The sequence below is a fragment of the Melozone crissalis genome, unplaced genomic scaffold, assembly GCF_028551555.1.
Source record: "Melozone crissalis strain CALT ecotype California unplaced genomic scaffold, PUWL_Pcris_2 ptg000016l_1, whole genome shotgun sequence".
NCBI classification, from domain to species: Eukaryota; Metazoa; Chordata; class Aves; order Passeriformes; family Passerellidae; genus Melozone; species Melozone crissalis.
In genome coordinates, this window is record NW_026535794.1 from 2,312,788 (window position 1) to 2,326,355 (window position 13,568).

Consider the following 13,568-nt stretch of genomic DNA (forward strand, 5'->3'; position numbering starts at 1 on the left):
AATGCCCTTCTCCTGCCCTAGGACAGCCCTGCTGAACCCAGGCTGTGCTCTGGGAACACAAAATCCCACTGCAGTTACTCCTATGGCATCTCCATAACATCAGATTTGTTTCTTCATCATTGGGGATCGCTCCGCAAGATCAGCTGATCCAGGATTATTCCTGGTCCCACCACCCTGCAAGCACCATCCCTTTTAGCCCAGTGCCCACCCTGCACCTTGCAGAGAGGCAGATCTGCCTGAAAACACATTTTCCTCAGCTCCACAAACCAGTTTGGACATTACAGCTCGTAACACTGACCACAGGGACTGCTCAAAGCCTCCCTCACACCCTCCCAAGGGCAGCTCTTCAGCTCCAGCCCTCTCTCTCTCCAAACTCATGCTAAGCCTCTGGATTTCCAGAGTCAACAAGGGACAAGCCAGGAGATAGAAAGAGTCCCCAGGGACGCAGCACAGCTGTGCTAACGAGCCAGAGGAAGTGTTGGATCTTTGGTCAGACCCTGTAATTCAGCTCAAGTGGCTGCTTCACCTCTGGCCTCTCAGATCAACTTGTTAACCACAGACTGGGAAAGAGCTCCCTGCTTGCTCCCAGCAGGAGATTGATCTTTGGCAGGGGCTGAAAATGCTGAAAATTCCCCTGCCCCCCTCACCTTTGATTGCAGAGAGGCCCAGAGATGCAGAGAGAGAGCGCTGAGCTCCAAGTTTGCCAGGTATTTCAAGATCTCACCTTACACTGGGAGAGGATTAGTGCTAGAAAAGAATTTTGTCAAGATTAAGCCAAACAAGTCAGTTCTTTTAAACCAAGTATCAGCTCTGGTGAGCTGTCCCCTGAGGGGTTTGGGCTGCAGGATTGGGTTTCCTGTCAGAGGAGAGCAGCTGATCTCCATGTTCCTGAGCTGGGAACGGTCCCCTGAAGCCATGGATTGCCCTGGGAGAGGCTCTGCAGCCAACACCAGTGGATCCAGTCCAAGGTGGACGCTCATCCCAAGTCCAGCACTGAGCCGGCTCCCAGCTTCCCAATCCAGGGTGTAAAAAAGCTGAGAAACACCAAAATCCAGCAGCCTTTCCATGTTAACTCAAGTGCAAACACATTTTCTTTGATTATCTGGGTAATTTTCAAAGCCTTGGCTGATGAGCCCTCAGCCACCATTCCCCACTACCCAAAAGCTTCAGCAGCCATCTCTACAAAATGTGCAGTTACACCACCAGGGCTGCCTGGCTTTGTTTTGCTGGAATACCAAACATCAGGTCATAAATCTTAAAAAAAAAAATCATTAATCCAAAAAGAAAATGAGAAATTATATTAATTTAATTATATTAGTTATATTCTGTATTGTTTTATATATAATCAGATATACAATAATAAATACTAAATTATTTTATACTTATTTATACTTCTTTATTATGTTTATACTATATACTATAGTATTTTATTATTATTCATTATTATATATTAATATATAATAATACATATTGCTATATATTATATATTACATGTAATATAGATTATATTATATATTATTACATGTAATATATTATATATAATATTAAAAATATATTATATATATTACATATATAATATACATATTCTATAATATATATATTTTATATATAATATTCATAATATAATATATAATATAATGTAATATATATAATATAAATATGTTATTTATTCTTATGTATCAGGTTTATATTATTATATTTACATTATATTTATTATAGTGATAATTATATTTAATTACATAATTATATCAATATCTGTAGTAATTATATAATTGTACAATATTAATATTTATGGTAATTATATATTTATCTTAATATTTATAGTAGAATAGTAAAGAAACAATACCCCCAGCTCAGCAGGGGTTGACAACAGGGGTTCCCAGTGAGGTCTGCACTGGGAATTAGCTGCAGGAAAGCCATGAGGAGCAGGGCACAGCAATCCCTCTGTGCTGTTCCTTTTAGGATCAGGTGAGGGAAGGCTACAAAAATCCCAGCAAGTCATGAGAAGAACCTGCCATGGGACACCTTCCCCTGTCCCAGGGTGCTCCAAGCCCATCCAGCCTGGCCTTGGGCACTGCCAGGGATCCAGCGGCAGCCACAGCTGCTCTGGGCACCCTGTGCCAGGGCTCCCCACTCTCACAGGCAGGAATTCCTTCCCAACATTCCATTTTTCCTGCTCTCTGGCAGTGTGAAGCCATTTCCCCTTGTCCTGTCCCTCCATCCCTTGTCCAAGTCCCTCTCCAGCTCTCCTGGAGCCCCTTTAAGCGCTGGAAGGAGCTCTGAGGTCAGAGTTAAGAGGTGCTGAAGATCCAGAAGCAGAAATCCCAGTGTGAAGCTGTGGGCTCTGAATCAGAACAAATAATTTTGCCACTTGTGTCCCCTCCCAGGGGTCACACCCAGCATACCTCTCTGGGTCCTTCAAAATAAGCTGTTAATTTTTTATATTATTTCTTTTCCTCATCAATTGACCTCTTCCAAAAGGATATGGCCTTGAAAACAGCAGTGGCTTGACCCTCTTTGTGCTGGGAGGCTGCTCCAGAGAAATTCAGAGATTTCAACAGCACACCAAGGTTCTGGTTAAACTTCTGCCCATTCCTGCCTCAGCCAGCCTGCAGGTGTGGCACATTCACATCTTCTGGAAAAATCCCTTTTCCCAGGGTTTTTCTCCTGGGAAGCTGAGAAGCCTCAGAGAAAAGGAAAACAATAGTTATCTGACTTGTTTCTCCTGTGTTGTGCTCATGTGGAATGTGTTTGGAGATTGTTTACCCACAGGTGATTGTTTCATTGGATTCTGCTGTGAGTTGTTTTCACTCTTTGGCCAATCAGGGCCAAGCTGTGCCAGGACTCTGGAAAGAGTCAGGAGTTTTCATTGTTATCCTTTTAGCATTCTGTCTGTATCCTTTAGTATAGTTTAGTATAGCATTCTTTAATATAATATAGTATCATAAAACAATAAATTAGCCTTCTGAGAACATGGAGCCACATTCTCCATTCTTTCCTGCCATGGGGCACCCCACAAATAAAATTAGCAGAGAGGGTTTTCAGCCAAGCCCAGATGTCCTCATGGGTCTCTCAGTGGTTTGTTCACATCTAGGGGAAATCTGCTGCTCCACACCACAAAAGCCACCTCCTGCTCTGCTCCATGGCCACTTTTGCTGCTCCACTCTGGAAGACCCCAAGAAGTTTTTCCAAGAAAGGAAAGTTTTGCTCCAATTGGGAAATTGCTCCATCCAAATTCCTCCATCCAGCACATGGCAAATGCAGAAACCAGAGCAAGCTTGCCCCAAACTCCATGAGCAATTAATGCTGTTTTAATCAGCTAGGCCAAATGGATCTGCTCATGAAATTCCTGCCAACTCCCATCCAGCCTGTTGGGAATCAACAGGAATTGGGTGTTCCACGCTGTATCCCAGACTCAGCATTTCTGTCAGACACTGTTGAGTCTGCATTTTCTGTGGTGATCGAGAGAAAAGAGGTTTCCTCTGTGTTTTTCCCCAAAAAAGAGTTTAGGGTTTTTTTAAGCTGTCATTTCCCCTTCCCCCATGATCCTTCAGCAACTGAATTAACAAAATGCTCCCCACACCTTAGAGAATGGTTTATAATAACAGACTGGAATGCTACAAAACACAATCAGGAGCTGCTGGATTCATTTGAAACAAGAGTTCCTGGTAAGAGCTGAGGGAAGAAAGAAAAAAAAAATAAAAAAATCAGGATATATTCTTCTATCAGCTCCAGCAAATCCTGTAAGTGCTGTGTTTATCCACGGAATCAAAATACTCCCTGTTCCACTTGGGGAAGTGCAAACACGCATTACAATAAAATGTAAAGCTTGCTGAGCTGATAAACTTCATAAGTGTGTTTTATGACAGTATCTGCAGAGATAAGGCTCATTAGCACTTACAGCCAGCAGCTGAAGGAACCTTATAAAGCACAGTCACAAACAGGAGAAGAGGAAAAAAAAAATTTGCATCTTGACGTCAAAAAAAAAAAAGCTTCTAAAGGGTTAACCCTTTCCATAATAATAATCCTAATAAGTTCTGGGTCCTCTCAACTTGACCTGTGCTATGGAAAAAGCCAGGAAAGCAAATCCTAGCTGGCTGATGTTGGTCGGGAACCTGCAGCCACAATGTGCAGGAGGAGCAGTGGCCCCCCATGACCATTTAGGAGTGCAACCACCAAGCCCTGTGCTCCAGGGCTCCTCAGGTCAAGGAACCAAGTGTAGGAACTCAGCACAAGCCACCAGAGAGCTGTTCTGGCTGCAGGGAGAAGGGGCAGCTCCAGTGTGAAGGGAAGCCAGAGGCTCAGAAGGTTTCAGGTTGGAAAAACAGGTCCAGGAGAGTTCTTGGATTGCTCCAACAAAGCCCTGGGAGTTGGGAACTTGGGAAGTTTGTGTTTAACAGAAGGTTTCAGTGTGAACTCGGCACCATCCCTCCCCAGAGGGGTCTCAAAGAAGCACAGGGACAGAAATTGAGAGAGAGCACATCAAGACAATTTGAATGCATCAAGTCCTCTCCTCAATCATCAGGGGAAGCTTTGACCCCTTCCTCTTCCACAGAGCTCAGGTGGCCACAGAACCCAAGCCCTGAAGGGGCCACATTAATTTATTCTTCCATGGAACTGGAGCAGAGGGGATCTACATGGAGCTTCTGGCATCAGAAGTCCTCCCACCTCTGGTAGTCCCCACAGTGGGGATATTCTGATTTAACATCTGCAAAACCTAAGTCCCTCTTAGAAGGTGTCAAGGCACAGAGATGAAACAGGAGACAGGGAAGGCAAACCCAGTGTTGAGCTCTCCTGAGCCAACATTTCCATGCCACCACCCCTGTGCAGCTCTGGACCACGAATGCCTCACACTGTGGGAACATCAGTGATGGCCACTGGTCCAGCACCTCCTCTGGCTGGCCAGCCACCCCCACAACAGCTGAACCTCCACAGTTTCTTCTGACTCAGATTTTCCACTAAAAAAACCTTAAAGAATGTTTAAATACCAACATTTATTAGAAATAACAACACTGTTAGCACGTCCTTAAATGAAGAGAATGGAGTGGAGCATCCCTGGGCCAGGAATATCCACAAGAGAGCTGGGGAGAGCTTTTTACACAGGTAGTGATGGGATGAGTGGGCATGTTTTAAAGTGAAAGAAAACAGGTTTAGGTGAGGTGTTAGGAGGAAATGCTTCCCTGGGAGGGTGGGCAGACCCTGGCACAGGTGCCCAGAGAAGCTGTGGCTGCCCCTGCATCCCTGGAAGTGTCTAAGGCCAGGTTGGACAGGGCTTGGAGCACCCTGGGATAGTGGAAAGTGTCCCTGCCCATGGCAGAAGGTGAAACTAGAAAATCTTTTCTAACCCAAATCATTCCATGATCCTCCAAGAGGAAACTACACCAAGTCTGCCAGCACAATGAATTAATCCAACAGAAATATGAAGAAAGCAGCAAAAACTGACAAAACTTGCTCTGATCAGAAAGATTCTGACTAAGCTGCATCACAGAGGCTTCTCCATGCAGTCTTCCAGACTTTCCACTTCACCTGCTCCCCCTTCCCAATCCCACAGCCTAATTCAATTACCTGCCACCAAATAAGCCTTCAGGCCATTCTCATTACCCCGATAAAGCACAAGGCCTTTAATTATTAAACACTCTGGGGCTCTTTGTGTTGGGGTTGTGGGGCTGGACTCCCTTTTATTGTTGTCAGCAGCTTCCAGAAATGAAGTTAATCATTGACCAGGCCTTTCAGCAGGAGACCAGAGTCCTGTGGATTCCTGGTCTCTGGTTCTGCATCACCAGTCAGGCTAAAAGGAAGTCACCAGCCTTCTGCTCTGCCAAGTATCCACTCAATAGTCTCCTAACAACCCATCTTCCCCCTCCAAGGTGTCATTTACAGCACTGGGAAAAAGAAAAATGCAATATTTGGACATGGAGGCTGCAGCAGTGCTCATCATTAACCTGAGTTCAGAGAGGAACAGCTCCAAGGAAAGGAAACTGAGGCACAAGGTGGTGGTTCCAAAATGTCAAGCAATGTGATCAATCCACTACTTAAGCCAAAAAATTACTAATTCTTATCTAAGTTAACGCTGCTCCATCCAGGAAGAGCTTCCAGGCACTTCCCGGCCCGATCTGGGACAAATCCTGCTCCCCAAGGATGAAGATGCATGTCTGGCACGGTTATTTTTCAAAATATTCCTGGCTTTGCCACCACACTTGTGGCACTTCATCAAATCCAGTTCCACTTCCAGGCACCTCCAAAGCAAATGCTGCTTCTGGGCACAGGGTTCTCTCTCCAGAGGAATGGAGGTTAAACACTGCTTTGAGTTGACCCAGAGAGGCCAACTTTGGGAGGCAAGCCAGGCAGGACTCACAGCAGTGACAACCCACCCAGCTCCAAAAAAGCACAGGAAGGGGGGGAAAAAAAACAAACCCACCCACCCAAACCAGACAAACCCTTCCATTTTTCCAAGGAAAACCCCAAATGCAGCAGCTGAACCCCGCAGAGCCATGTGGGAGCGGCGGAACGCGCGGCTCAGGGCGGGATGGCCGAGCCGGCCTTTCCGGGCACTCCAGCTGTGTTTGCCTGCCTGCTGCATTCCTGCCTCGCCAGCCTAGGCCAGGTTTTGTTTTTTTGGGTCGTGCTGGGAAGCAGCTGCTCCATCTCACACACGCCAGAGCCCGGCGGAGCCACTGCGGCCTGGAGCGGCCTGCACGTGGCCCCACACCACCCTCCAGTGACAGCCACACACACACGGGCTCTGCCATTGCCCAGAGCGGCCCACGGGCTGGGAAAAACGGGCAGAGAGCCTGTGGGATGGCTTCACCTGGAGGGGACACTCCAGCTGGCAGAGCCCGTGGGATTGCTTCTCCTGGAGGGGACACTCCAGATGACAGCCGTGGTGACTTCATGCCCCGCTCAGGAACCCTGAGTGGTGCCTGAACTGCCCCTTCAAATCCAACATCCTGCTCTTTTCCAAGACTCTCTTAACAAAATCACACCCTGAAGGATGAGGTTTCTATCCTAGAGCTCACACTGGAACTTGAGGTGACTTCACATCCCACTCAGGAACCCACCCCAGAGCGCTTTACGGTGCCTGAACAGCCCTTTCAAGTCCAATGTTTTGCTCTTTTCCAAGCCTTTCCTAACAAAATCATACTCTGAACAGCCCCTTCAAATCCAATATCCTGCTGTTTTCTAATTATCTCTTAACAAAATCACACCCTTAAGGACAAGGTTCCTATCCTACAGCTGATGCTGGAACACACGGTGACTTCATGCCCCGCTCAGGAACCCACCCAGAACATTCACAGCACATGAACACCCTCTCCAAGTCCAACATCCTCCTCTTTTCTAAGTCTCTCCTAACAAAAATACACCCTGAACAGCCCCTTCAAGTCCAACCTTCTGCTCTTTTCTAAGTCTCTTCTAACAAAATCACACCCTGAAGGACGAGGTTTCTATCCTACAGCTGACGCTGGAACTCAGGGTGACTTAATGCCCCACTCAGGAACTGCCCCAGAGCACTCATGATATCTGAACAACCCCTTCAAGTCCAACATCCCACTCTTTTCTAATTCTCTCTTAACAAAATCACACCCTGAAGGATGAGGTTTCTAGCCTACAGCTGACTCTGGAACTTGCAGTGACTTCATGCCCCACTCAGGAACCCAGCCCAGAATGGTCACAGTGCCTGAACAGCCTGCAAATCCAACGTTTTGCTCTTTTCTAAGTCTCTTAACAAAATCACATCCTGAACAGTGAAGTTTCTATCCTACAGTTGACACTGGAACTCAGGGTGACTTTGTGCCCCGCTCAGGAACCCTGAAGGTGCCTGAACAGCCCCTTCAAGTCCAACATCCTCCTCTTTTCCAAGTCCCTCCTAACAAAATCACGCCCTGGACAGCGAGGTTTCAATCCCAGAGCAGAGCAGGGCACCTATCCTGCACCTGCCAAAGGGAATAAAAATACACAGCGCTTCCCACACTGCAAAGCCCGCAGTGAGTGGTGTGTTGGTAAATTAGGGCAAGCTATGCTTCCCCTGCCTCCCTCCCTCTCCCCCCGTGAGCATTTGAGGGTTCCTGTTGCCTGCGTGCAGGGGACAGATCAGTTACATTTATGCAGAACATTGCAATCTGTCAATATAAACACTATGTAAGCATGAGCCACTTGTAACATTACTACTGTCTTGACAAGTGTTTGCAGAGGGGGCAGAGCTGCTGGGATCCTTCTGCTCCCGGAGGGAAAGCAGAGCAAAATCCCAACCAGCAGCAAAAATATTCCTTCCAGCAAGAATAAAAAAAATAATTTTTTTTTTTTTTAAAGAAAAGGGGTGCATCAAAACTGAATCTGACTCTAAATCAGAACACAAAATAGAGGAGTTGATTTATGGCTTGGGTCACTCCAGATCAGGAAAGCAGAAGCTCCCACGGGTTGGTTTCCCTTCCCACCAGCACAGGGCACAGCAGGATTGAAGTTCCTCAGCCCCCCTGTCACCACAGCATGGCTAATCCTGTCACCTGCCACCTCCAAAGCCCAGAAGTGCAAGTCCCAACACAATTCCCAGATGCTGCTCTGGCATTCCCACCACCCCCAGCCACACTGGAGAGAGGAAAGGCAGGGAGGGAGGGGAGGTACCCACACCCAGAGCGTGTCAGGCACCGGGAAAGCAGAGCAGGGAGGAAAACTGAAATGCAATGCTTTCTCAGGGATCCTGGCAGCCTGGGGCTGCTCCAGACTCCCCCCAGCAGCCTGCTGGAATATGGTGCAAATTAGTGCTCAGACAGCCCAGCTGCAGAGCCCGTGGCTGGACATAAAAGCAGCCTCGCTCCTGGGGCAGCCGGTGCATCCCAGCAGGCTGACACAGAGCCCCAGGCAATGCCTCCCCCCAAAAATTCAAAATTCCACAAAATTCAGCCACCACCATCATCATCCTCCTCCTCCTCAAGGGCAACTCTAAGTGCACAAAGAGCCAGCAGGGCTGTGCTCAGTTTTACAGACATGCTTTTTCCTCTCTGTCAAAAAGTTTCTTATCAGCCAAGGTTCAGGAGCTGCAGCATCACCACATCCCTGATCCCTGCAGCCAGGCTCTCCAGCTGCTTCCTGAGAGTTAGGGCAGAGCCAAACCCCTCCTGAGCAGGTGCCTGCAGGCTCTCAGCTCTGCTCAGCATCACTGCAGGTGCAGGAACCCTGGGTCTTGCTGGCACCTGCTCCAGGAGGAGGGCAGCAACACCCAGCTGCCAGAATTCCCCTCAGAAAAAGGGAAAATGGGAAGATCTCTCTTTTCCTCCACAGACCATCAGCACATCTCCCAGTCAGGGAGCTTGAGGATGGAGCAGAACAGCAGCAAGAGCCCCACCTGCACCCCAAACTCTGCTTCCAGAGGGCGTTTATCCTACTCAGCCACTTGTGCATCCCTCCAAGAACACCAGGGAAGCACAGCAGCCTCCAGCCGTGGTGTCCCCAGCCCAGCATCCCCTCCTGGGACAGGCTCAGACATAACTCCATGCTGACACAATCTCATTACCCTGTAACCATGCCCCGTTTCTGTCCCTGGGCACTCATTCCCCACCAGGCCAAACATTTGGAGACGTGGAATTCTTTCCCTGAAATAAAACATTGGGGCTGGGGGGGGGGGGGGAAGGGATCATCCACAGCTGTCTCTGTCCCCCTCCAGGCTGAGGAAGGGAGCAGCCAAAGTGTGACATCTGCTGAGCACTGCCTCACTCCGTGCCCCAGCACCTCCTCCACAGGGATGCCAGCACCCAGAGCAGCCAGCAGGCCACCAAAAAGTGGCTTTGCTTCAAAAGAAACATCCCTTTCCCTGCCTGGAGGGTGTGTTTTAGCCCTGGTCATCCAGCCAAGCTGTTAGCAAGGATTTGTCAGAATGAACAGATGTGCTGCCTCACCTGGAGCAGCTCCTTCATGCACGTGGCAGAAGAAAAAAGATCAATACCAGCCTTCCTAGGACATTTGCAGAGAAAACTGGGAAGTTCTGCAGGAACTCTCTGCAGTTCTACTTGCAGAGAAAACTGCGGAGTTCTGCAGGAGCACTCAGCTTTTACCAGGTGGGATTTCTTTCCTTACCAACAGAGAGAAACCCACAGCAAGGAGGGCTCAGCTCTTCCACACACACTTGTGGATTATCAGGAGCTGAGATCTCAGCACTGACTATTCCCAGTGGCCCCAGCAGCTCTGCAAGTGCAACCTCTGCTCTTGGAAGAACAAAGAGGGGGGGGTCAGCTGCTCCTTCGCTGGGGCTTTAACCAGAAACAAGGAGGTTTTGCATAAGCAAACTCCACTGCACAGCACAGCAGCCCTGGAGTGCACATCTGGCTGGGGGCACATCTGGCAGCATCTCCTCTCTGCCAGGCAGGGAGTCTCAAACCAGAAACAGCAGCTGTACCAAGACACAGAAAAACCCAAAGCGGTCAGGACAGACAGCAGACCCTGCCCTTGGCTCAGAATGTCCCTCCTACAGCTAAAAACCTCTCCAAGCCAAAAGAGAAACCCCAGAAGGAACTGGAATGAGTTACCTGCTGTTCTAGAGCAGATAGCAGCACTGCAGGGATTAATGGGAGAGTTACAGCCAAGCTCCTTGCAGAGCCCGTCAGTCCCCAAGGCACAACTGAGCTGCACTGTGCCGGTGGTCCTGGGCAGACACATGAGCCAGCGGGCTGGGAACAGCCCTGTGCACACTGCCCAGGGAGAAAAGGGCTTTTCCTAAAAACCTGCACACACAGGACAGGCTGTTTCCTTAGAAAACCAGCCCCAGCAGCAGGAAGTGAAACGGTTGTGGAGTTGGAAACAGAAGATGTAAGTAGCGCTGTTTGGAAAACTTTGCCAGACCACAAGCAATGGACAAGCCTCAACACCAGGATTTGTTTTACTGGAAAGAAGGGGGGAAAACCTCAAGCCTGCTAAAACATTCTCCAGGGCTGGTCCAGGGGCTCCTACCAGTGGTCGCAACACAACATCCCCAAAAAAAGGAAAAAAAAAAAAAAAAAGAAAAAAGAAAAATAAGCAAGAACTCCCACTGTTGTGTAAACTTACACAAAACCTCTTACACAGGTGCTCGCGTCAAACTCCTCTCTCAAACCGACAACATTTTGCGACAAATTGTTTAAAATTAAGGATAAGAGGCAGCGACAGCCCAAAAAGCACAGAGGGAAAACGCGCACGGAGCTGACGCGGCTGCGGAGGGCATTGAACGGGAGCGGGGTGAATTGGCTGGTCCAACTCACCGCACGGAGCCGGGACAGCGGAATAAGAGGGATAAAAATAGTGGGATAAATCCCCGGGATCGGGGGGATAAAACCTCGGTATGATGGGGATAAAACCCCCGGGATAATGGGGATAAATCCCCGGGATCGGGGGTCGGGAAGGGATCGGGATCCACCTGCGGGACGGGCGCCGGGCCGGGAGCGCCCCCTGCCGGCCGCGCCCCGCGCCACGCACAGGTGAGCGCCGGGGATGCGGCACCCGCGGATCCCCCAAAAAACAACGGGCAGCACCCCCTTGCCGGCAGGTGGTGTAGAAACCCATGCTTTAATTGAGGGGGAAAAGGAGTTTTCTCCGCGCTGTCCCGTGCTGCGGGGTTACTGGTGCGCTGCAGGTCCGCTCAGTGCGGGGAACGGGGGAACGAAGCGCTCGTTCGCCCCCAGCCCCGGGACTCAGCCCGGCAGCTCCCGAGGGGCTGCGACCCTCGGCTCCCGGAGCGCCCGGTCCCGCCTGGCAAATCCAAGGGGATTCCGAGCGCTGGGACGCCGGACAGCCGCGGGCACAGCGCTGTCGCTGCCCCTGTCCCGGCTGTCACTCCAGGAGGGGATGCCCGCACCCCCGAGAGACGGAGGGTGCCCGCAGAAGAACAGCGGCATCCCCAGCAAAGCGCAAAACCCCTTGAGCATCAAAAAACACAAACTCGGGCAAAAGTTAAAGAGCAGGAGCGGGGGGCACCTACCCGAAGTAGGCGGCGGAGGGCCGCGGGGCGCAGGCGAGCAGCCCTAGGAGCGCGCAGGAGGAGAGCCATCCCAGCAGGACGTGTCCATCCAGCATCTTGCAGCGGCGCCGGCGCTGCTCATCTCGTTCCCCCGCCGCGCCCGCTGCGGCCCCGCCGCCCGCCCCGCTTCTTATAGCGCGGCCGGCGGAGAGAGCCCGAGCGGCGGCGGGGCGGGCCGGGGAGGGGCCGCCGGGGGGGGGAGGGACACGGGGGAGAGGCGGGCTGCCACACGGGGACACGCCCCGGGAGGAGGGACACGGAGCGGATGGGCGGGGAGAGAGCGGGGAACGCGAGCGGAGCGGGGAGAGGGGAGCGCGGGACGCGCTGGGGAAGGGGAGAGGGCAGGAGGGGAGAGAAAAGAGCAGGGGAGAGAGGGATGAGTGTGCCAGGGTGGGTGTGCAAGGGATTGGCGTCTGGGCATGGCATGGGCAGCACGGCCAGGTGTGCAAGGCGTGGGTGTTGCAGGTGCCGGGGCTGCAACAGGGAAGATGTGCAGGGGGTAGGCGTGCCGCATCTGGGCAGCTGTGCAAGAATGGAGCAGTCCTGAAAGGGCTGGATGTGCCAGAGGTGGGTGGGCAGCTGGGAAAGAGATAGGTGTGCCAAATCTGGGCAGTTGTGCAAGAATCGAGCAGTCCTGAAAGAGCTGGATGTGCACGGGGTGGGCAGCTGGGCAAGGGGGAGGTTTGGCACATCTGGGCAGCTGTGCAAGAATGGAGCAGTCCTGAAAGGATGTATCAAGGGGTAGGTGTGCCACATCTGGATGGGTGTGCAAGGGACTGGCATCTGGGTATGGCATGGGCAGCAAGGCGTGGGTGTTGCAGGTGACACCGCTGGGTGGCCGTGCAAGGATCCGGGAGGTTGTGCAAGGCGGAGGTTTCGCACATCTGGGCAGCTGTGCAAGAATCAAACAGTCGTGAAAGGGCTGGATGTGCCAGCTGGGCAAGGGGGAGGTTTGGGACATCTGGGCAGCTGTGCAAGGGATTGGCATTTGGGCATGGCATGGGCAGCACTGCCAGGTGTGCAAGGCATGGGTGCCACTGCCAGGTGTGCAAGGCATCTTCTTAGATGAAGATCAGCAGGTGACAGGGCTGAGTGGTCGTGCAAGGGTCAGGGAAGGTGTGCAGGGAGTAGGTGTGCCACATCCGGGCAGCTGTGCAAGAATGGAGCAGTTCTGAAAGGGCTGGATGTGCACGGGGTGGGCAGCTGGGCAGGGGGGAGGTCTGGCACATCTGGGCAGCTGTGCAAGAATGGAGCAGTCCTGAGAGGGCTGGATGTGCCAGGGGTGGGCAGCTGGGGAAAGGATAGGCGTGCCACATCTGGGCAGCTGTGCAGAGGTCGGATGTGGGAAGGCACAGCCGTTGCACACTCGTGTGCACACCCACAGCGCTGTGAGCGGTGCAGGCACACGGAGCAGCCCGGGCAGGAAGCAGTTAATGCCCTGAATGTCACCCTTGCGGCCGGCCGCGTTTTTCCAGGTCTGTGGATGTCACTGTCACCGTCATCGTGGAGGTAATTCCAGCTCCCGAGGACGGGAAGGTTCCCCTGCTGAGCGTGTGTGTGTCACACTGCTGAGCCAGCCCGTGTCCCC

At 51.3% G+C, this 13,568-nt stretch overlaps 1 protein-coding gene across 1 annotated transcript in view; it reads right to left on the bottom strand.

Annotated features, from left to right (window-relative positions):
• The window catches only part of WNT9A (Wnt family member 9A), a 64,101-nt gene extending 52,025 nt beyond the window's left edge, over window positions 1-12,076 (bottom strand). The window contains exon 1 of the mRNA XM_054274081.1: window positions 11,942-12,076. Within this exon, the coding sequence (XP_054130056.1) occupies window positions 11,942-12,036 (95 nt within the window). The 5' untranslated portion in view covers window positions 12,037-12,076. The remainder of the gene's footprint in view (window positions 1-11,941) is intronic.
• Between the last annotated feature and the right edge of the window lie 1,492 nt (window positions 12,077-13,568).